Source organism: Capricornis sumatraensis, chromosome 2 (assembly GCF_032405125.1).
Source record: "Capricornis sumatraensis isolate serow.1 chromosome 2, serow.2, whole genome shotgun sequence".
Taxonomy (NCBI): domain Eukaryota; kingdom Metazoa; phylum Chordata; class Mammalia; order Artiodactyla; family Bovidae; genus Capricornis; species Capricornis sumatraensis.
Genome location: NC_091070.1, coordinates 80,779,301 through 80,803,332, shown reverse-complemented (window position 1 = coordinate 80,803,332; position 24,032 = coordinate 80,779,301). Strand labels below are relative to the sequence as shown.

The 24,032-nt window shown below is 53.9% G+C and overlaps 1 protein-coding gene across 1 annotated transcript in view; it reads right to left on the bottom strand.

The window, feature by feature from the left end:
- Window positions 1-8,675: 8,675 nt before the first annotated feature.
- Window positions 8,676-24,032, bottom strand: part of HCN4 (hyperpolarization activated cyclic nucleotide gated potassium channel 4) — a 41,901-nt gene continuing 26,544 nt past the window's right edge. Inside the window, exons 3-8 of the mRNA XM_068965884.1 lie at window positions 15,501-15,662; window positions 13,249-13,467; window positions 11,200-11,346; window positions 10,862-11,102; window positions 10,266-10,430; window positions 8,676-10,138 (exon numbers count right to left, since the gene is read on the bottom strand). Coding sequence (XP_068821985.1) covers window positions 8,676-10,138; window positions 10,266-10,430; window positions 10,862-11,102; window positions 11,200-11,346; window positions 13,249-13,467; window positions 15,501-15,662 — 2,397 coding nt within the window. The remainder of the gene's footprint in view (window positions 10,139-10,265; window positions 10,431-10,861; window positions 11,103-11,199; window positions 11,347-13,248; window positions 13,468-15,500; window positions 15,663-24,032) is intronic.

The following is a 24,032-nucleotide window of genomic DNA, read 5'->3' as shown; positions in this document are numbered from 1 at the left end:
TTTCCTTCTCCAATGCATGAAAGTGAAAAGTGAAAGTGAAGTTGCTCGGTCATGTTCGACTTTTAGCGACCCCATGGACTGCAGCCCACCAGGCTCCTCCGTCCATGGGATTCTCCAGGCAAGAGTACTGGAGTGGGGTGCCATTGCCTTCTCTGGAGCCACCTAGGAAGCCCAAAATATATATGTTAAATAATATAATATCAACAAATAGTATTCTATATTATTAATATTAATGGCTATTAGTAATATATAAATTATATATTTATATATTAAAGCTATGTAATATAATTTTGAGAGAGGTATATCTCAAAATTATATCATTTTTTAAAATCCATCCTGCCAGTTTCTGCCTTTCAAGTACTTGATCTATTTACATTTTATGTTAATTACTGATAAGGTAGTATTTACACTTTGCTTTGTTACTTGTTTTCTATATATCTTCAATTTTTGTCCCTCTGTTACTTTGTTACTGTCCTTTGTGTTAAGTGTCCATTTTTCAGTGTACCATTTTAATGCTCTTGTCAAAAGGCACAAATTATAAAAGAAAAATTTGATGAGTTGAACATCCTCAAAGTTAAAAATATTTACTCTTTGAAAGACATGGCTGAGGAAATGACAAGGTAAACCATAAACTGAGAGAAAATATTTGCAAAATATACATCTTATAAAGGACTTGTCTCCTGAATATATTATTTATAATTTAATAATCAGAAACAAATGACTCAAACAAATGAATAAAGATTTGAACACTTTATCAAAGAACCCATATAGATAGCAAATAAATACTCAAAAAGATGCTCAGCATCTTTAGTCATTATCGCAATGGAATTTAAACCAGGAGTTGATATAACACACTGTCTTGAATGGTAGAAATAAAAGACACAATCAAATATTGCAAAGATCTACGGTACCTGGAACTCTGATTCAGTGGCTGGTAGGAATACAAAGCAGTATTCCAACCTCAGAAAATAATCTAGTGGTGTCTGATCAAGTTAAATCTATAGTAACCAAATGACTCAACAGTGCCACTCAAGAAAAATGAAAATCCAGGCTCACATAAAGACTTGTTCATGAATGTCCATAGGAGCTTTATTCTTAGTAGCCCAACTGGAAACAGCCCAATTGCTCACCAGTGGGTGAAGGAATAACAAATCCTGGCATATTCAGCCAGGGACACTTGCTCCACAGAGCACAAAACAAAATGGACAGGCCTTAAAGGCTTTTGACTAAAGGAAAGAAATTAGACACAAGGGCTGACACACTTCATGATTCCATTTATATGAAATTCTACCTATAGTTTGCCAGAAAGGCAAAACTTTAGTGATAGAAAGCAGATTGCCAGGAGCCAGGAGCAGGCGGCTGACTGCAGAGAGGCGGAGGAGGATCTGGAGGAGTGAGGGAAATGCTGATCATCCGCGTTATCAAGGTGGCTCTAGGACTGGACAGATGTGTCAGAACTCAGCGAACTGTACACTGGAGATTGGTGAATTTTGTTATCTATAAATTATATCTCGATAAAGAAAATAGACACAATTTGCAAGAGCAACAAAAATTAAAGGTATTAGGAATAAAACTAGCCAAATGCACAAACCTTCATGAAGAAAACTGGAAAGCCATGTGAAGGACTTGGCAGAGACAGATGATGCCCAGTAAATGCTCCACACGCCCGCCCACACCAAGCAGCCTCCTTTGCAGTTACTCTGGGGCCAAGTGACGAGCAAGGATGAGGAGTGAGGTGTGTCACTGCCAGAGACTGCCGGAGAAGAGCCGTTCAGAATCCGCGGTCTCTTCCAGTTCTCTCTTCTCCTTCCACGTGATCTTGGAGACCACGGGTTCCAGCTGCTGTCAGTAAGGAGAGTGGCTGCCTGGCCTGCTGGGGACTTAACCTGAGCTGGAATAAATCTTCACTGTGTTAAACCATTGAAATGTTGGGCTTTTTCTGTTGGGGTCACGAGTGCTAATTGCCCTAATACAAAAGAAACAGTAAAGATGACCCAAATGTGGGTCTCATTCATCCATAGAGATACAAACTTTAATAAGAGCGTTCATGTGATTTCAAAGCAGAAGTCCACTGGGTTCTTCATGCATCTTAACAAACTGATTGTACACAGTATATGATAGCGCAGAGGCTAGAGTAGCCAAGACATTGTTTAAGAAGGAGGTGAGAGGACAGGTTCTACTAAGATCTACACACTTCAGAAAGCTACAGTAACTAAGATGGTTTGAACAAGGATGGACAAGCTAATGTTACTGAATAGAGAGCTTTGACATAAACCCAGATGTGACATAGAAGTGACATTGTAAATTAGAAGGAACAATTGATTGTCTGTATAAGACAGAAATGAAACCAAACTGTGTCCTGACATCATACCCAAAGTCTGGGTCAGTTAGGCTAAGTAAATGTGAGAAGCAACGCTTCGCAGCTGAAAAATTAACAGAAGAATATAACAACAGAGTAAGATAGGTTTCTTAAACCAGCAAAAAAGGCACTAAGGAAGTACCAGACTTTTTAAAAAAATATTGCTAATATTGATCTCATTAAAATGTAAAACTTCTGTTCACCAAAGAATAGTGAAAAAAGAAAGAAAATATAAGCCATATACTGGAAGAAGATCTTTATAACACATACAATGAACAAATGTATGTGTGTAAAGCTCTTACGAATCAACAAAAGACAATAGGAAATCAGGCAAAATACATGAAAAAATATTGCTCAGAAGAGGAAACATAAATGGCAAATGAATATTCAAAAAAAAGCCAACCTTACTGGTAATTAGGGACTTGCACACTCAAACACGATGAGATGTCACTAGATTGGGAAAAATAAGAAAGTCTGATAATTGCAATCGTTAGCAAGAATGTGGATTAACAGTAACTCATACCCTGCAGGTGGGAGTGTAAATTGTTAGAACTAGTTAAAACAACTTGGCATTATCTTGTAAAGTGAAGGTTAAGTCACCCTATGACTCAGTTCTTCCTCTCCTAGATGCAGAGCCTAGAGATGCCGCGACATATCTGTATCAGGAGCTACAAATAAGAACATTTGTAGCAAAGGTTGTTGGTAATAGAACTGGAAATGACTGAAATATCTGTCTCTAGAAGAACACATATGTCTATGGTGACATATTCAGATACTGGAATGCTATACAGTGGTGAAGATGAGTGAACTACGCTCCGTGCATCAACAAGATCTCAAAATTACAATACTGAATGGAAAAAAACCCACAAATGACTAAAGAATACATACAGCAGGATGCCACTTATATAAAGTTCAAAATTTTACAGATACATTCAGTGGTGTATGTAAGTGGAAGCAGTATGGTCCACCCCTAGTGCAGGCAATGAAAAGGTGAGTTATTTGTAAAGAAATTTTAAACAGTAATAAAAACAGACTCAATCTGCTGCTGCTTATCCTTATGCATCAGCGATTCCGAACAATATTATTGATGAAACCCTCCTCCCCACAAAGACCACTGCTTCCAGTCCCCACCCTGCCATCTTGGTACAGAACTGAGCACACTGTTTAGAGACATTTTATTTCTGCAGTAAAAAACAGTGTCATGAATGGCAACGGGATGACTAAAGTTCATCTGAGTGGTTTATCTTGGAGAGCAAGACAGGGATACAGTTGGGGACCAGCAGATGCTTCCAAAGGTATGCCTTATGTTCTGGTTTTTAAAACCAAGTGATTGGTGTATGGCTACTTATCACATTTTCAATATTAGGTATTTGTTATGGTTATATCTTCTTCTCTGTGTTACGAAATATTCCACCCTCGAGAGAAAATTGAAAATGCCACATCAGGGGGAGGGCCGGGATTGGAGGAGACTCACTCTGGATGCACTGGAAACTGCAAACTCAAGAAGCAATGAAAGGACCATGGTTGGCCAGAAAAGTTTGAGGAGCCATGTGGGAGGGATTGAATTGAGGGGAAGCCATGAGTACGGCGAGGCTTCCAGGAAGCAAGTGGGCAGAGAGGAGATGGCCAGGGGCCCAAAGCACTCCTCGGGAGAAAGGAGAGCTCTTTCTTCTGAGGCTGAACAGAAGGAGCAGTGAGACGAAAGCAGGTCCTAAAAGCTGGGGTGGGCTGGGCAGCAGGACAAAACCGGCGGAGAGCCACCTTAGGTTTACCAGGGGACCGGGGAGGACCTCGTCTATACCGTGTTCTGTGCAGAAGCGGCGGGGGCCAGATCGCTGTGGAGGAGGCTCTGACTCAGAGGAAGGGAGATGAGGGTGGGGCGTCCTGACAGCTCTCAAGAAGTTTGGCTGACAGATGAGGAGCAGCAGCTGGGAAGAGACTCGGAGTCAAGGAGGGATTTTATTCAATTTTTTAAATGGTTTTTTTAAAAATCCCAGTCTGGTTTAACCCCACTAGGGCAGAGAGTGTCTTTGGGCAACTGGCAGCTGTAAGCACAGCAGGTGTCCGCTGGAGTCGAAGCAGGGGATTCAGTGGCATTTCGAGGAGGGGCTGGCTAACTGCCCTGGTGGGGAGAAGTGTATCATTACTGACTGTTCAGAATTCCTGCTAGCTGGAGATGGTGAAAGGTAAGAGAAAGCAAACCACATTTAGTCATTTATATTCGGTTTTAAAAATGTTCTACAGACTGTGCATCCCTTCTTGCCTGCATGGACACACTGCTCCTGGCACTCAGCCCTTGGTACATGCCACCAATGGGAGTGATCAGGTTTGAGTCTCCAGACCCCAGGTGTGCACCCTGGCTCCTTCACATTCTAACCAACTGGTCTAGGCAGTTTCCCTCTTTGAGCCCCTGGACTCAGTGTATTGAGGCCCTCCCTTAGTATATTTTTGAGGATGGAATGAGAGAACAGGAAAGTACCAAGTGCCCAGCATACAGTAGGTGCTTACTAAGTGTCCTTTTGTAGTCAGGGAACAGAGAAGATAGTGACTCATATTACTCCAGCCCCCGGTGGAGAAGCAAGGCCCAGTGCAAGCCTGTGGTGGATCCTTGAGGGGCTGAGTGGAGGCAAGTATCCTGGCTCTACCCGTTGCAAGTTGGCTGGGTGTGTAGCTAATCTGTCCCACCCCTCAATGGCTGTCTGTCTGCAAAGGCCTCACCATAGCCCCAGATGCCAGGCCTGCATTTTGCCCTGCCCTCCTGGTGGGTCCCTGAGGACCCGTGGCCTCCTGGGCCGCAGGGGGCAGTTGTCATGGGGATACAGGGCCTGCTGCAGCTGCCTCCTTAGCAACGGGACTCCCAGGCCAGTTACCATGGCAACAGCATCTACTAGGCAATCACTGATGGGGATGGGGACGGATTCCCTGCCCTTTTCTGAGGACTTTCCCCTCTGGAGCGCGGGCAACACGGCAATCCTCCGCCACCACAGTGCAGCCCTGGGGAATTTGCTTTCCAGACTCAGATCGCTGCCTCTCTCCTACACTGCAAGGCACAACTCTGAGGGCCCTTGGGACCCTCTTCGGTGAGGGGTGGAGGAAGCAGCCCTGAGGGTCTTCTCAAAGGGTCTGGAGTCAGGCGCCCCCTCCGGTGCCCACAGTTGGGAGCACCAGGTCACACCCCCTTACAGTGAGGCCTCTCTGGTTCCCCAGCTCCCACAAGGGCCCAGCAGCTGTGTTGCCTCCTTGGCTACGCTAACACGCAAACTTCTGCCCTAGCCATGACACCCTCCTCCCAGCCTGGTAACCTTCTGCGACCCATCTGATCAGGCTGAGATGGCATCTCCCTCTTCAGGATCTCAGTGGAGTTCCTGTGCGCACTGACCATCCTTCTCCAGGCAGCACCAAGGAGTCCCGGGGACTCTGCAGCCCCCACAGCTGGGGTGGGAAGGACCTCAGTCAGGGTCTAACGCCTACACCAGCCAAGGACACACGCTTTCTCTCTCACCAGCCCACCAACAGTGCACACTTCTGTCCACAGCCAGACCTCACACTCTCACAGCTCTGCTCCCCGCCCCCTGCTCTTGGGGGCACAGTCTTGTGCGCACAAGCACACCTTGCTCTAGGGACAATGTCCCACTGCTCTCCATGGCCAGGCTCCTGAGGCTTCAGGATCCACGTTACAGCCCCCGTCCCTTGCCCCTAGAAGAAGGCAGCATCTGCTGGAATTTTTTTATTTAAATAAAATATACAACTCGGTGCATTTACCGTTTTCTGTTTTAAAAGTGGAAGATTTGAAAATTGCTTGTGAGAGATGGGGGATGGACCAGACCTGGCTTTCCCAGTCTCTGGAGTGGCTGGGCTGAGTCGGAGCTTTCATAAACTGCATGTGTATCTGTGTCCCTGTGTGTGTGTGGAGGGTGGTGAGACCAAGTCCTGGTGGCAGGGAGGGTCCTTACTACTCACGGCCCTACACCCCCCACCCTCCCCCTCCCCCTCCCCCCTCCCCATCCCCTGCCACCTCCAGGTCTAGACCGAGTTTGGATCCAGTCCTGCCCTCCTTGTGGGGCATAGGTAGGTGCCAGACTTCTATGAGCAGCAAGTACAGAAGGTGCTGCTATGTGGAGCTCTGAAAATTCAAGGGGCCTTCTTCTGCCCAGCAGAGACCAAGGCTAGGTGGCTCTTCCGGAGACCCAGGATCCTTCCCCCTTTCCTTTCCTGGATTATTGCCTCACACCCCGTGACCCATCTATAGAGAAATTTTGTCCACATTCCAGGACAAAGCCTGATCTCACCAACATTCTGTCTTAAGAATGTGGAGGAGTGTTCCGGATGAACAAGGCAACACCAGCCCCTCTCATTATTCAGGTCTTGGCAGCCGAACCTCTTCCCCCGCTTTAGGCAGTGGATGTACCACTAACCATGGCTCTGAGCTGTTTTCACAATGGCCTCCACTTTGGACCTGCTCTGGCTCCTGGTTGCCTTCAGAATCCAGGTCAGTTCCCTTAGCCTGTCACATAAGGCTTCCTTCTGACCATAGCTTCTGGATCTCTTCCCAAAGCCCCTGACTCCACAACTCCACATCCACCTCAGTCATTTCCCCACTGTGCACCCCATCTGACCCCCTGCTCCCTCCTTCCCTCCTTCTAACTTTCCCACACCTGGAGGCCTGGCTCAAGCCCACCACTGGCCACACACCTTCCTTAGACCCTTAGAAAGTTCCAGCTACCTCCTGTGTCCTGAGATTGTAAGTCCTGGAGACAGCAGCCAAAGCTCCTTGGGATCTCACCAGAGCTCACTGGGGCAAGGTGCTGGGCACATGAGGGGACAGAATAGACATGATTTATTGAGCACCTACTATGGTATGTGCCAGGCGCTGGGCTGGGCATGTCACATGTACTACAGTTCTCATCTGGCCCTCATAGGTCCTTGTGGGGTGGTACCACGAGCATTCCCATTTTACAGACGGTTAACAGAAAGCTCAGATAACTTGCTCCAAGTCACACAGCTAAGAAGTGGCAGGTCTGGGATTGAAATCCAGGTCTGATTACCTCCAAAATATGGTTTCTTCCCTCTACCCTGCATGGTGTCAAATTCAGCTCCTCTCAACACAATTTTCTAATGAAAGGAACATCAGCTTTAGCCTAAGGTAGGCCTAGATTACAATCTCAGATCAGTCCCAGCTCTGCCACTTGCAATTATCCAATTCTGGAACAATGACTAATACTCGGTTTCCTCGTCTGTGAAATGGGAAGAATCAAAGCAGCTACACCTCCTTCAATTTGTAAAATTGAAGAAGTTAATGTGTGTAAAGTGCTAAACCAGTGCTTGGCACAGAGCAGACTCAATAAATAGAAGCTTCCCTCCCCTCCCATTCTACAGCTGGGAAAACTGAGGACTGCAGAGGTGATGGGATGTGCTTGAGGCCCTACAGGGTAGGAGAGGCATGGCCTGGAGTCTTCTGCTTCCATGAGGGGAGGTCGGGCTAGGGCTTAATTTGAGACCAGAGATGGGGAGAGAGGAGGCCTGCCAAGAGGCCCTGGGGTCTTCTTCCCTGAGGACTGGAGAAGATACTTCCCCCAGGCCCTGTGGTGCCCAGCCTGCGGGCCAAGGCAGGTTACTGGATGGAAGGTGACCTGGGTGTCCTGGCAACATGGGGTTAAACTAGATTGCACACACATGTGCACATGTGTGAGTGGCTATCTACATGGCTCTACAGAGCGCTACATAGCTATACATATACACATCTTACATACATATACATATACATCTTGCTAAATTTGCAGTAGAAAAAAATGCAAGACTCTGGACCCTGGCCCATTTGTCCCCAGGACTCAGGCAACTGAGGCTCCCTAGGAACAAACTCAGGGGCAGCCCTTCCTGGAGGAACGGAGATGACTCCCAGCAGAGTGGGGCTCCAGGTTCACAGCTAAGGGCCTAGCGGTGGCTATTGCCCTAAAATGAATACAATGACCCGTCTGCGCTAGGAATCCCAAACATGGGTCATCCCCACCCCTGCCAAGCCCCAGAAACCCCACCTGCCTTCCTCTGGCTTTGACACTTGGGCCCTGCCTGCTCCCCTCCCCCCTCCCTCCCTCTAGTGCTGAGTATGAGTATTAAAATAGTCTATAAAAGCAAGTGACCAAAAATCTATAGCTCTAAGAATACCTGGTTATTTTCTGCTGTCTTTTGTTTTTCTGGTGTGGATTTTTTAATGATAATTATTATTGTTATTGGTATATCTCCTAATCACAGTTAAACCTGAAAGAAGAAAGGGAGAAAAAGAAAGAAAAAGAGGAGAGGGGGAGGCAGGGGACGCAGCTCATAGGTTGGACGGCAGTTTGGAGCGCACCGGCTCAGACCTGGCCCCAGGTTCCCTCTGGGGAGCAGCAGTCAGAGGGGGGCCCCCAGAAGAGGTGGCTCTTGCCCCAAATAAAGAAAGAGGGGGTGGCAGAGAACCTGAGGATGTCTTCCGAGGCAGAGTGACGTGCTGGCCAGGGACAGCACCATGGGGCCTCCCGGGGAGACCGAGGCCCCCGCTGCCCCCGCTGCCCCCGCTGCCGCCCCCGCCTCTGGGAAAGAGCGGGAAGGCTGCCACCGACTCCCCAGAGGAGTGCGGGGAGGCTCTGCGGAGAGTCTGCGCCCCGTCCTGGGGGAGGGCCGGCTGAGAGGCTGAGATGAGCTTGAGGTCCTGGGTCAGGCGACCGGGGGTGAGGGGTGGCGTGCCCCGGCGCTGGGGGACCTGGGGCGGCGGGGGGCTGGATGCAGGGGGCAGGAGCAGGGATCCGTGGGAGCCGGAGGCCCGGGGCGGGGCACTTGGGAAAGTTCTTGGAGGGCCCGGGCTGTGGCCAGGAGGGCTGGGCCCCCCTCGGGGGGTGAAGGCGACAGGAGAAGCCCCCCCTGAGGCCCCTGCCACCAAGGACAGCCGCTCAGGCTGCCGCGGGGGTGTCTCTGGCGTGCTCGGCGGGCCGGAGGCCAGCCCGGGGGACAGCTCCCCGGGAGGCTGGCCCAGCTGCCCGGGGCTGGACGACGGGGACCTGGCCGAGGGCGGGGGCGGCAGGAAGGGCTCCGCGAGTCCCAGGCCTCCCCGGGCCCCCGGCAGCGGGGGCGGCTGGCTGGTCTGCGGGGAGCGGGCGCCCGGCTGCAGCGGGGTGAGCAGGGGTGAGTCGGACGAGGACAGGGAGCCCCCCAGCGCCTTGTGGAAGTGGCCGAACCCGGCGGTGGCGGCGGCCGCGGCGGTGGAAGGAGTGGGCGCCGGGGAGGAGCCGCCGACCCCTGGCGGCGGGGAGGAGCTGGACGAGGGGAGGAGCGGGCTCAGGCCGGCCGGCGCGGAGAATCCAGCCAGTTGTTGGATGTGAAAGGAGGACGAAGACGGCGTGTCCACCTGGGACGGGCTGCTGGCGGGCGAGGCGGAGCCCAGCGCCGATGGGATCAGAGACTGCAGCCGCTTCAGGTGCCGGGGCGTCTGCCCGGCCCCGAGACCGCCGAGCCCGGGCCCCGGGGGAGGCCGGAAGATGGCGGCCGGCAGGCGCGGGTGGTGGGTGAGGGCGATGGCCACGGAGGTGGTGGCGGCGGCGGCCTGCAGCGGCGCCTGGATCAGCGGGGTCCAGATGACCGGCGTGGGGGCCGGCGTGGCGGAGGCGGCGGCCTGGACGCGGTGCGCGCAGTGCGCCATCTCCCGGTCGTGCTGCACGATCTGCTGGATGATCTCGTTCTCCTGGTAGTTGAAGACGCCTGAGTTGAGGTCGTGCTGGACTTTGTGGAGGAGGATGGAGTTTTTCTTGCCTGGACCACCGAACAAGATCAGGCGCTTAGGCCGGGGTGGGAGCAGACAGAAGCCAGTTCCTCGCCCCCGCCCCCGCCCCGCCCCGCCCCGCCTCCCCCTCCGCCTCCCTCCAGGCAGGCCGCTCACCGATGCGGTCCAGGCGGTCCAGCGCCACCGTCTCGAAGGCCCGCCGCATCATGGGGTACTCCTCCAGCACCTCGTTGAAGTTGTCCACGCTCAGCGAGTAGAGACGGCAGTAGGTGTCAGCCCTCACGCTGGCTGTGCGCCGGCCCCGCGTCAGCAGGCAGATTTCTGCCCAGGATATCAGGAGTCAGGGGGCTCCCAAGCAGACTGCACAGAACCCCACCCCCACCCCGTCCCACCCTGACCTGGGCCCTGCTGTCTGGGACAGAAGCTTGACAGGCTCACAAGGCCCCATCCCCAGGCTGTGACCCCTTCGGATCCCAGCCTGCAACCAAATGGGTACCAGACTGACTTTCCCATCTCTGGAACCACCCCTGTATGAGGAAAGGGCAACCCACTCCAGTTTTCTTGCCTAGAAAACCCCATCATGGACAGAGGAGCCTGTCGGGCTACAGTCCATGGGGTTGAAAAGAGTCGGATAGCATGCGCCAGCCTCACAGACACCCACTCCCAGGCAGAGGCGTGAGGGTCTGTGATGTCATCCTTGGTGACTCCCCAACCCATTCCCCTGTCCCCCCAGGACCCCTTAGCTGCCTCACCTCCAAAATAAGAGCCATCCGCCAGCTTGGTCTCCTTGTTGCCCTTGGTGAGCACGCTGACCACCCCGTGCTGAATGAAGTACATCTTCTTGCCAATGGTGCCTTCGCGGATGATGTAGTCCCCAGGCTGGAAGACCTCGAAGCGCAGCTTGGTCAGCATGGAGGTCACAAAGTTGGGATCCGCGTTGGCAAACAGCGGCATGGAGGCCACCAGCTTTCTGCAGTTAAAGTTGATGATCTCCTGCTCCCAAGATGGGGTGAATTGAGAAAGGGAGGCGGAGGTGAGGGAGACCGCCCGGCAGGAAGGCCCGGCTCCCCTCCCGGGCCACCGAGCTCACCTCCCGCAGCGGCTCGCTCAGCTCGCCCAGGATGCTCTCCTCGTCGAACATCTTGCCCTGGTAGCGGTGCTCGTAGTAGTCATGGATGCGCTGCCGGGTGTCAGGCGGGAGCTTGTGGAAGGACATGTACTGCTCCACCTGCTTGTACTGAGCGCCAGGAGAGAGAGTGTCACCGCCTGGCCAGCCGGTCTGGCCGCCCCAGCTGGCACCACGCTGTCTCGGCTGCTGGTGACCAGAGCCGGCATGGCTGCTGGGGGCCTTTTTGGCTGACCTTTGAGAGTGAGGGCCTCAGCATGGGTGTGGCCCTGACTCTCAGCCACTTGGGGTAGAGGAGGGGCACTAGAGTATCCAGTCTTCACCATGTTGAGGACAATGATTCCTCTAAAGGTCAGTCTCCTCTGTGTCACACTGCGGACCAGGGCGGCCTCGTTCACAGACTCTAGAAGGAGCTGTTTCCCAGCAGTTGTAACAAACTGGCAGAGCAGCGGAATGGGCTGCGTTAGAGGTTTGGAGGGGTTGGAGACTGAAGGCAGGATGCCTGACCCATCGGGTGGGGCATGTATCCAACCAGTGGCCTCCGGTCAGGCTGAGTCTTTGGTTAAGGAGCAACTCCAGCTGGGCCTACCAGCTGGAGGGAGGAGGGGCTGGGTAGAGAAGGGATGTTAAGTAAAGGTTTGGGGACGAGAGATTTGTGAACCTAAGTGCCCAGGACTTAACCAACTGAGAAACGCTCCTGCCCCCCTGCCCCCAGGGGTGATAGGTGGGTGCCGCTCCAGCCATCCCTGGATTGTGGGTGGAGAGTAGGGATCCTCAGGTGCATAGCTGGGACAGGAGGCACAATTAGGCAAAAAACAGATGTTCCCACAGGGGGATGTAAGGGAAGTCCCTGTACCCCAGGAACCATCAGAATAGGATGTACTAGCAGTCCAAAGAAGTGGGGACACAGAGCTGCGACCGAGCTATGACAAGAAGGAGGTGACGTTCCCTCAGGTTCTTCCAGGTGCCATGACCCAGGCGGGGGCCAGCGGGGATGAAGGAGAAGGAGCTGGTGACAGGGCAGCCGCTACCAGGCACCAAAGATGGCTCCCAGTTTCTGGCCTGGGCGTCTGCACTACTGTATCCACGAAGACAGGCAAGCGGGGAGCTTGGAGTGGAGAAGGCTGGAGACTGTTCTCATTTTGGACATGATGAGGGTGAGGTCCAAAGAGGCATCAAGTAGTGCGGGGCTTAAGAAGGAGCTGGGGGCTGATTATACCATCTCACTGCAGTGAGATGGACACAGAACATGGGGTAGGGATGCGGGGAGAGAGAGAAGCAGAGATTTGGGCCCACGCCACCAGGCGCCCAGCGTGGGATGACTGAGAAGATGAGCCAGCCAAGGAGAGTGGGGAAAAGGGCAGAGAGCACGCAGTCGTGCAAACAAGTACGAAGCCCAGCAGGGAGTCATAACTGTCAGAGGCCAAGCAAGACAAGGACCCCACAGGACCCGCTGGCTTTAGCAACACAGAGGGCAGAGGTGACCTCAGACTCAGTAGGCTGAGAGAAGGGCAGATTCAGCAGCCACAAACAATGCAAGTTGGTTGGATGGTGCGTTGGTTGTTTTAGGAATTTGTCCATGAGAAAGAGGCAGAGAGCAGAAAAGATAGCAGCCAAAGCCAAATGATGATGGATGGACAGACATTTTTAAGAAGGGAGAGATGGAACAAGCGTCAGTGCTGATGGGAGGGCCCTGGAGAGGAGGAGGCCTGAAGGGACTGCAGATGCGGCGTAGGGGGCCAAGTGGGAAAGGGGCCCTCAGGCAAGAGACACAGCCCCCATTACAGCAGGAGGAAAGGGGTACAGACAAAAGACATTAGAAGTGTTTTAAGGCTGGGAGCTGAGCGTCACCTAAGAGGAGTCCCCCCCCTCCATCGCCCACCCAGGGAGCCCCCATCAGAGGGGGCTGGACCCACAGAAGCCCGGTGTCCGTCAGCCTGTGCTCCCTGTGGGAAGGAGCGACGGGCAGGTTCTCCGAAGGAGCCCAGGGTGGACCCCAGCGTTCCGCCCTACCTTCTCCTGGTACTGGCGCCGGGAGGAGTCCAGAGACTGGATGAGGGCGGTGGCATGGCCGATGAACATGGCGTAGCAGGTGGCACCCACAATCATGCTGAGCATGGTGAGCCAGACGTCCGACATGCCCACCGGGGCCTGCCGGCCATACCCGATGCACAGCATATGGCTCATGGCCTTGAAGAGGGCGTAGGAGTACTGCTTTCCCCAGGAGTTGTTCTGAGGACAGATGCACAGGTGGGCAGATGGGGAAAGGGGTAGGCCAAGGAGAGGCAGGCCCTTCTCTCTGGCACCTAGAAAAGCCACACCCCTCCCCCCAGCCTAACTCCCAGCGGCTGGGGCCCAGGCTCCCAATCTTGCTGTCAGCTGAAAACCTTGGTTGAGGAGTGAGGAGGCTCACACTGGCAGCCGGGGGTGACCAAGTGAATCCCTCACCTAGGCCATTCTCTGGCAAGGCAGGGAGGGCAGGGCTTAGACCGGAAGTCCCAGCAAAGGGATGGGCTCAGCCTAGCCCCTGGCTGACGTCTCAGCCCCTGGGGCAGCCTGGAGTCTCCCCAGTAGCCAGGGCTCCGGGCTGGGCCACCCCGCTGTCCTGCACTTGTTGAAGCAGCTCCATCCCCCCAACCAAGCTACCGCCAAGTGAAGCCCATTTCCCCACTGACCTCAATTATAAAACCAGATATGCTTCCCCTGGGGGGACAAGCTCGGGCAGACTGAGCCAAAAGCGCTGTCCTCATTTTGGGTGAGCAAAGTTAAAGAGCTGCCGCGCTAAGGTGCCTCCTGTGTGAACCCAGCCTGCATCCAGCAGGGCTGCGCCGCTGGTTACCCTCCCCCACCCCAAAGGTGAATGGTCCGAAACCCACACAATGCTGGGGGGCGGGAGGACAGAGAAAGGGAGCGAGGCTCCTGGCTATTTTTGTCTGCAAAGCCAGTCGGTGTCTCAAGAAAGGCTCAGTGTGGGGACACTGGGCTTGGAAGGGCCACCTCCTAAATTTAGTGCATGTGTGGGCCTGTCACCCACACAAGGAGCAGAGTAAACTGCCCCAAATGAGCGGGCCACCAGGTGGTGACACCCCACCTCCCAGTGCTCTCTGCCCACAAGGCAGGTGCATTAGCATTGACGTGGAAATCAACCCTCATGCACGACCCCCCAGACTCTTGCCCAGAGCCCTAAGCACTTCTGAGGTCACCCAAGAGGTCACCAAGATTGTTTCCAGCACCTGGAGGAAGGCACAGGAGCTGCCAAGTTCAAGGTCACTTGGACCATCCTGGACAGAGCTGAGCTAGTCTTGGGGTTCTCAGTTCAGACAAGGGTGAGAGGTCTGCAGGGCTGATCTTCAGGGGTGGAGGGGCCCTGGGCTCCCGGCCTGGGGGACAGGGTTGGGGGGGGCAGCCCCCACTTGCCTCCAACCAGGGCTTCCGGCCTTACTGCTGAGCCTCTGGGGACCCAGAAATTCAATCCATATGGCCAATTCATTTACACTTAGCTCATCAAAAGGCTGTTTTGTAAAGGCCTGTTTGATGCTGAAAGATGCCTCAGGGTCTCTTTCACCTCTTTCAAAGCCAGTTTTCCCACCCCTGGGGTCCCTAGAGACCAAACCAAACTAACTGGGATTGAGAGGAGAAGGAAAGGGTTCCCAGAGCCAGAGAAAGGCTCACAGGTCCAGGGGATCCTCCACCCTGCCTGGAGGTCACCCTGCCCCATGGCTCCTCTCACCCACCCACAGGGTTGGAGGGGGAGGGAGATCAGGCTCCATCTAACCTGCTTTCTCTGCTCAGGACCCCCATGCGTGACCAGAGTGTGCGTCTGTGGGGCAGGGAATGGAGGTTGGGTGAGAAGGGGCAAGGGGGCAGAAAGGCAGCCCTGGGCTGCTGCTGGAGCAGAAAGTGGCAGCCACGTGGGATCTGGGGTTCTGTGTGGGCTGCCCAGTGCCCCTCCCCGGCTTCTCTTTCCTAGGCCTTTAAAGGTTGTTCTGCCCCTGGGAGCAGACGTGTAAGAGGGCAGGAGCCACCAGGCCGGACTTCTCACACCTGGTATAATCTGAGGGAGGTCTGGTCTTAGTCTCCCTGGTGCAGTCGGGGCCCCCGCTGGAGGCTGTAAGGTGGCAGAAGCAGCGGCAGGGAGGCGGGGGCGCCACTGTAACCAGCACTCGGCGGAAGGTCCTACATGCCGGGACTCAAGGGCCCCACACGGGGCCTGCTCTGGCCGGGGCACCGTCTTCAGTCCCCCCCACAACCGGGCCGGCGCTCACCACCATATTGTTGATGGACACCCAGCAGTCGTCGGGGAAGTCCTGCAGCATGGGCACCAGGAACTGCAGACAGCCGTCCCAGTGGCAGAGCAGCAGCATCATGCCAATGAGGTTGACGATGCGCACCACGGCACTCGCCAGGTCGTAGGTCATGTGGAAGATCTGCGGGCAGAGGGGAGAGAGTGGCCCACCGGGCAGTTGCGGGGCTGGGGGGGCTGGCCCGCTCCCGGACTTGGCAGATCCAGCAGCTGCTTGCAGCCCGCCGCTGCTCTGCACACATGGGGCGGTGCGCCCAGCTTGGTGCATGCCCCAGCCGTGGCGAGGAGAGAAGGCATCAGGCCAGGCGCTAGGAGAAGCAGCCTGCAGGCGGTGGGGCCCCAGAGGGATGCCATCTGAGATCCGCATGGATGCCGAGCACCTCCCATGGGGCGTCCAGCCGCCCAGGCCAGACACATGAAGGGAGGGCCTGCGGGGTCCATGAGGCCCAAAGTGGGCAGAGAAGCTGCTTCCTCAGCTCGCATGGGCTCTGAGGACAACACGCAGAAGAGCCAGCCCGCCAGAGGCTTCTCAGGGGACCACCGTGTGTGGTCAGGCCAGGCAAATGGTGTTTGCCGTCACTAGTCTCGCAGTAGACCCCAGGGAAAGCGGGCTCTGCCTAAGGCAGCCATGGAACTGAGGGGGAGCGGTATCGACACACAGGCTCCAAGTTCCCACAGTCCTTGATCCCAGACCCCACTCCTGCCCACTTCCTAGCTGTGTGACCTTGAGAAAGTCCCTGAGCCTCTCTGATCCTTTTTGCCTCATCTGGAAAATGCAATATAACTTCTTAACTTTGAGTGGGTTGTCAAAAAGATTAAATTATACATATAAAGTGCTTAGTACTAGGTATGGAAGTATTCAATAAATTGCAAACCATTATTAATTGATAAGTTGTTAATAATTAATCCTTCTGATGAGTTAATATGTATGAGAAGTAATGCTCTCCTGTACAGTTTAATAAAATACAGCAGCCTCAACCCCAGCCCACCTCAGCCCCCAGAGGGGCCCCAGGCCATCCCCAGGTGGATGGCCACCCATCCATCTCTATTCCTGTGGCTCCAAAGTGGGGGGCTGAAGTGTGGCTGGGCAGGCCTGAGGGGCACATTCCAGCTCCCCTGCCCCATCCCCGCCTCCCAGAGCTGCCTCTTGGCCCAGTTTCAGCAGGGGTCAACCTGGACAGGATGGAGAGGGGACAGAGGTGGGAGCGAGTCTAGAGGGAAGCTTCTGGAAGTTCTGACTTTGCCTCTGGCCTGGGAGACTTTGGGGGTGTCCCCACCCAGAGTTCTGGTCCCTCCATATGAGTCCCAGGTAGACAGCCTTCCTGGAGAGGGGCTTTGGGGAAAAACTGTAGACTTGTCAAGTGCCACAGAGAGCTAGCTCAAGTCCATTTCAGATGGCGGAACCTGAGACCTCAAGAAACAGACTCTGGATATTTCAGCCCCTGGCTAGTGGTCTTTTAGTAACAGCCCCTTCGCTGGTGGTAGGATATTCTGACACTTGAGACCTCAGTTTCGCTTTCTTTCTTTAAAAACATTACTGTCATTTGTGGCTGTGGTGGCTCTTCGCTGCTGGGGCTTTTCCCTCTAGTTGCGACGAGCGGGGCTGCGGCGCTCGGGCTTCTTGCTGCAGCGGCTTCCCTCGTTGCGCAGCACAGGCCCCAGGCGCACGGGCTCCGGCCGCTGCAGGGCACAGGCTCAGGGGCTGTGGTGCACGGGCGTGGTGGCTCCACCGCATGTGGTATCTTTCCAGACCAGGGATCGAACCTGTGTCTGCTGCATTGGCAGGTGGATGCTTTACCACTGAGCTACCAGGGAAGCCTCTTAGTTTCCCCTTCTGAAATGTGGGCTTAGCCTGGGTCTTGGTCTGGAAAAACCGAAGATGAATACGTCTTGTCCATCATCCCCTGGGTTGTGCCCACCTGTGGCCCCCTTAGTAGCATGACTCTAGGTGTACCAGTTGAAAAGCCGAAACAGACCTTGGACAGTTTCATGAACGATGGCAGCTCTAGCTTGTCCCATCACCCCTTACATCCCAGGGACAGAGGGACAGTAACAGTGTACCTGCCGGGAGGCACCCAGTCCCTCATTCATCATCTCTTTCAAACTCACAACACTTTGCTGAAGATGTTGTTAACCCATTTACAGCCAGGCTCAGAGAAGTAAAGGGACTTGCCCTCAGTCATGGGGGCAACAGAAGAGGCAGATTGGAACCCAGGGCTACCAGTAAATTCTTAGACTGGTCCAGGGCAGAAAGGGTGGTTTTCAGGATCTCCATTTTGTAAATAAAGTGAAAGTGTTAGTTGCTCATTTGTTTATGACTTTTTGTGACCTCGTGGACTGTAGCCCCCTAGACTCCTCTGTCCATGGGATTTCCCCAGCAAGAATATTGGAGCGAGTTACCACTCCATTCTCTAGCGGATCTTCCTGAGACAGGGGATTGAACTCAGGTCTCCTGCATTGCAAGCACATCTGAGCCCCCAGGGAAGCCCTACAATTCAAACCCAAAGTGACCAAGTGATATGGCCAGATCCACACTGCAAGCTGGACCTCAGATGCTTCATCTTGGAAGCCTGGCACACAGTGTAATACCGCAGACAGAGCTGTGTGCCCAGCAGCCTAGCCCCACTGGGGCCCATAATCCAGCCCCAGGGCTGTCAGCATGCTGCTGCCTGGCTAAGCTGACACATCTCTGTGTAAGCAGAGGTGGGCACTAGAGACCAGGCAGGGCAGGCAGCTCCTGAGGACCAGCGCCCCAGCTGCAGCTCCAAGGGAATATTCCACTTATGTCTCGTCAGTACCTGCTTAGGTGAACTCAGTAGCTCCATGACCTTGGACTCACTAACTTTCACAGTCTTGGTTGACAGGGGTGACACCAGCTCCCCTACTCTGGGGGGATGGGGAGGGTGAGTGACATGGAACCACCTAGTCTCAGAGATGGCTAGCATCTGTTCTCACCTCCCACCACCACTCAACTTCCCCTCAACTACAATAAAGCTATACATCTGCCCCCACTTCTCAGGGTTGTTCAAGAAATTAAACTGGCTAAGAAAGTGCTCTGGGCCATACAGAAACACATAGGAGGTGGAGTGGGATAGCATCATTATTAAGTTCCTTCATTTCCAACTCTTATGTACTGAATGTTTGTCTCTCCAAAATCCATACATTGAAGCCCTAAACCTCAAATGTGATGGTATTAGGAAGTGGAGCCTTTGGGAGACGATTTGGTCATAAGGGTGGGGTCTCCATGAATGGAATTAGTGCCTTTTTAAGAAGAGACAATGAAACAATATATGGCCACCTGAGGACACAGAAAGAGGATGGTTATCTACAAACCAGGAAGTGGGCCCTTACCACAACTTGACTACGACAGCATTCTAATATCCTTTTTGCCTCCAGAACTGTGAAAAATAAATATTTGTTGTCTAAGCCCATCAGCCTATGGTATCTTGTGCTAATAGCCTGAAACATATACTGCACTGAAGAAAGCCTTGGACCAGTTTTAAAAAACATCCCAGACTCTACAGCCTGCGATAATGGCTTCTTCCTATGTCTTACTTTGGGTCTTAAAGACCAGATCAAGGTTGGCACATTTTAATGCAATGTCTTTCCTTTTTCTGTCATCCTTGTTTTTCTTTTCTTTGTAACTAATTTTCTTCCAAGATCAGATCCCTGTCTAATCTTGCCTTTATCGTGATCTCAGCAATGAGTATGCAGAACAAGTGGCAGGGTCTGCGGAACTGAAAGTGCTTAAGTGACAAAGGTGAAGGTGAGGAAGACAGTGATGGGGATGATAGGGGTCAGAGGTGCCATGAGGGTACACAGTGGCATTTGAAAAAGGCCCCACTCTGGGCTTCTCTGGTGGCTCAGACAGTAAGGAATCTGCCTGCAATGCAGGAGACCCAGGTTTGATCCCTGGGTTGCGAAGATCCCTGGAGAAGGAATGGCTACCCACTCCAGTTTTCTTGCCTGGAGAATTCCATGGACAGAGGAGCCTGGCAGGCTACAGTCCATGGGGTCACAAGAGTCAGACACGACTGAGCAGTTGAGCATGCACACACTGAGCAGACGCAGCCCACAAGGAACTTGCCTTTGCAGGAAGAAAAAGGTGCTTTTTCCTTCACGTGGCACAGACTCACGTATCCTCACTAGAGAGTGTGGTGGTGGTGATGGTGGCAGTGTGCCTCGTATTGGCTGAAGGGTGCAGGTGCTAGGAGCTCCAGTAGGGGTGGGTAGTGAGAGTTTTGGTGGTGTGAGGGGTACCGTGGATGGCTCTCACACACTAAGCTAGGGGCACCAACATGCAAAGTCTGAGCTTTCTGCAAAGAGCTGGCGGGGGGGCACTTCCATTCAGTCTAAGAGGAGACCCCAGATAGTGGACACTCACCCCTCCCCCAACACTCCACAGCACCCAGGTGTGGTTCCTGAGAGCAAGGCTGAACGTTGCTGGGAGAGGTTGCTAAACACTCGTGTGTCCCCACTGTGAGCTGGGGCCACAGGCCACCTGCAAGTCAGCTGCACTGTGCAAATATTTGTCTTGCTCTTTATACCTCATTAAAACCCCCTGTTATGATGTTAGTTCTGACTCCAGGGGTTGAGTATCTTCATTTTGAGGGCCCCACAAGGCTTGCCAGGCAGGTGGCCTGGGCAGTTCCCTCTCCAAGCCTAGCATGGCACTCAAGGGATGCTCCTACTCCTGCTCCCTTCTGCATCTTCTGGACCACATGGCAGCATGTGTCTCCCACCACCTCCCACAGTGGACAAGTGCCTTCTCTGCTCTGAGCCTCAGTTTCCTCATGCCAGCTCCCAGGGCTGTCTTGGGGATCAGCTGGCACACAGGAGGTACTCAGCACATGGTAATTCCATTCCTTCCGTCTTTTTCCCAGCCCTCAAAACAAAAAGCTGATTTCCTCAGTCCTAGGGAGAGACCAGAAACTGGAGTTTCTGCCAAGGCCTCTTCTTGGTTGAGTTTCCTCCCAAGACTCATTTCCTCCTAGGGAAGAGGAAAAACCTTCTCCTTGTGTCTCTGGAACAAGTGACCACATTAAGGACAGCAGTCCAGGGCTGAAGAGTGGTTGATGTGTGTGTTTCCTGGGTACCAAATGGAGGTGGCTGAGCTGAGCGTCACGCTAGGTCCCTTCTTGGGGCTGGTAGAGAGGACCCATTCCCACCCCCCAGGACCGTGCCTCTGGGTCATCCTGAACTCCCAATTCTGAGAGAGGTAGAAAAATTGAGTCCCAAAAGGAGAAGAAACTTATCAGGGTTTACACAGCCGCCCCAGCCTGACCTTCTGCCTCCAGCCCCTCCCACCACTCCAAGATGCTGCCGAGGGAAAGAAGAGGCTTCTGGGATGGGTCACTGGGGTGCTGGGCCCTGCAGGGGAACATCTGAAGGGGGGTAACCATGGTTTCTAACAATAGCCTCCGTGCCTATAACAAGCTCTCACCTCAGAGGGAGGGAAGAGGCTTGGCTGGGAGAGGTTTGGGAGGAGGATGCTGACCTAGATCACCCAGGATGGAGGCAGAGGCTGGCATCCTCTGAGACAATCGCCTACACCTGCCAAGACCTTCCACCTGCCCTGACTCCTAAGAGCGGCTACACTAACATTCAGGACCTCTGGATAGGAGGTTGGCCTGGGCTGGGCTGGGCTGGGGGAGGGATCTGAAGGCTGAGGGTTGGGAATCCAGCCTCTCAGCAGCTTTTCCCTCCCCACAGGAGGCCAACTCCCCAGCCCCCACCCAGGGCCAGGACCGTGTCCTCAGGACGACCAGCTAATGTGATCCTTGCTGAGGAAGGTTGGAGGGGGACTGAGGCCCAGCCTCCGAGAACATCAGAGCACATGTGACAGGTGGGGAAACTGAAGCCCAAAGAAGGGAAGAGATTCGTGTGAGTTACAGTCCAAGGAGGAGACAGAGCCGAGTCTTCCCTGTGAAATACCTCCTTCCCCAGTTCAGCCTGAGACTGGAGGCCTCAGAGGGTCTCCCTGCGGCTTCCTCCCAGCCAAAGTGAAACTGGGAAAAGCCCCAGGATGTGGGTAGGCTACTGAGAATCTGGAATCAGGGCTCCCGGGGCCAGCTGGGAAACCCCAATCCAATCCCAGGGGTTCAGTGGGAGCCCTTGGCTAGACAGTGTGCCCAGCAGCCACCAACTCAAAGTAATTTCCTTCCCAGCTGTCGGCAAGATAAGGATGTGTGTGTGGACGGGCAGGGGGAGGGAGTCTTCCATCTGGCCTCCCAGGATCTCCCTTCCTGCCCATGAGAGGGGGTAACGTTGTCCAGTTCCAGCCCCGACCTGGGGCCTTTGTCCAGGGTGAGAGCCTGCCTGGCCAGTTTTGGGGAGCCCAGAGGGGAAACAGGCCAGAGGGGTGGTGGGGACAGTGAAAGGTGTGCTTAGGGCCCATCCATGGGCCCACCCTGCCCAGCCACTGGCAACTCAGCCAGCTCTCCCCAGAATACATGGTACCCAGGGCCCAGGCATACATGAGGAGCGAGGTTCGCCCCCAGGGGTCTGGGGCCTGGAGACATGCACTGATGTCAGAGAAGGGAAAGAGCGACGCCTCTGCTTTATTTTCCCCCATAGTCCACACCACGTGGAATCTTCGTTCCCTGACCAGGGGTCGAACCACACCCGCTGCATCTCTGCACTGGGAGTGTAGGATTTTAACTACTGGGCCGCCAGGGAAGTCCTGACTCCTCTGCTTTTAATCCGCAGACCAGCAGTAATTTCAAGACACACAGAACTTCTGGGGTTCCTTGGGGACTGAGGGGCCCCACATGGTTCTGAATTTCCACCTGGGACAGAAACCAAGAGACAAGCCCATCAGGGCATTCCAGGAGGTTCGCCTCCATCTTCCCTCGGCAGCCACTCAGGGCTGCCCTGGCCACCACTACCCTGACACTGTCCCCTCTTAGTGGACAGGGTCCCCACTGTACCCTGACACTGTTCCCACAGGCACTGTCCCCTCTTGGCCCTGAGTTCAGACCCACACGCTAACCCCTCTCTGCACCATGTCCCCCAAGTTCCTCAAACCCAAACTGTCCCAAAGAACTCACCCCATGCTCCTCCCCTCCACTGCCTGCCTCCCCCGCCTGAGCAGGGAGTCTCTCCCAACAGAGGGAGCGGTAACAGACCCAGTCAGCCTCCCTTCAGGCTACCTGAGGACTTGGGCAGGGCAGGAAACCAGAGTCGTGAGACCTGGCTCAAAATCCTGCCACTGGGGCGGCTGACCCCTTCACCCTCAGTTTCCTCTGACAAATATGGATAATAAATCCCACCCTGCTGACCTTGTCAACCAGGTGTGAGGAACCAGTGAAACCATGGACAGAAAGTATTTGAGAAGAGTAAACACCCCATAGAAACAGGAGGGTTACAAGAAAATTGAGTGGGGAGGGGCTTTATTAAACAGTTCTCTGCACCTGGCTTCACACCAAGGGTTTTGCAAACATTATCTCTTTTAATCCTCACAACAATCCACTGAGGAAGGTATGACTTACTCCCACTTTGCAGATAAGAGACTGAGGCTCAGGGGTAAGGTTGCCTCTCAGTCAGTCAGCCAGGATTTTAATTCAGGTCTCACATGTGTCATTCTAACCCCAAAGCCCACATGCGTTTCAGCACGCTCTGCAGGGACGTGGACCACACTGCTGGGAGCCAAAAGTGCTAACTGGATCTGATCCCGCTCTGCTAGAGGTCTGCTGTGTGACCTTGGACAAGCCATTGCTCCTTCTATCAGCAGAAATCATGCAAATTTTTCAGCCCAAAGAGAATTCCTGTCATGAAGGGATTCTGCCAGGCTGGTGTAGGCACTCCTGCAGCACAGGTGTTCATGACACCTCTGACCTCAATCTGCCAGTGCCCTGACTATCAGCCATGGGCGCTGCTGCCCAGGGCCCAGGCTGCTGCAGGGAGTGGGCAGGGGGTGGGGCTTGCTGTCCTGCGCATGGCACTTCCATCCAATCACACTGAGGTTCCAAAGACCTGGAGGCTAGCAGTGAGTCATGGCAAGACATGGCCCTCTGCAGAAGCTTCCGCAGGTGGAGGCCCACGCTGGACCCTGAGCCTGCCACCTCCAGGCTGGCCTGCCTGCTGCTGCCAGCCTATAGTCCTCTCTTGCTCCCACAGATGGCTGCATTCAGCCCACAGATGAGTTAGGTTTGTTCGGAATGGTTTCGGCCACTTCGTTCTTTTACAATTTTTATTTCGTTTCTATAGCCAGTGCTCTGCCCAGGGCCCCTAGCATCCCTTTACAGTTTGTGCTCACATGTCTCCAGAAAAGCGCCAGGCTTGCATTCCCTACAGCCAGCACTCAAAGTTCTTTATCAGAGGGCTGGCTACAGGAAAACGCTTTGCCTGCTAGCGCTGAGGGCTGTCAGTGCCCTGAACCTGTGACTGACCGGTGAAGGGATATAAAACGTCCAGCTCCTCTGCCCTGATTGGGACAGTTCCCAGGTGTGCTGCTGCTGCTGCTGCTGTCCAGTCACTAAGTCACACTGATTCT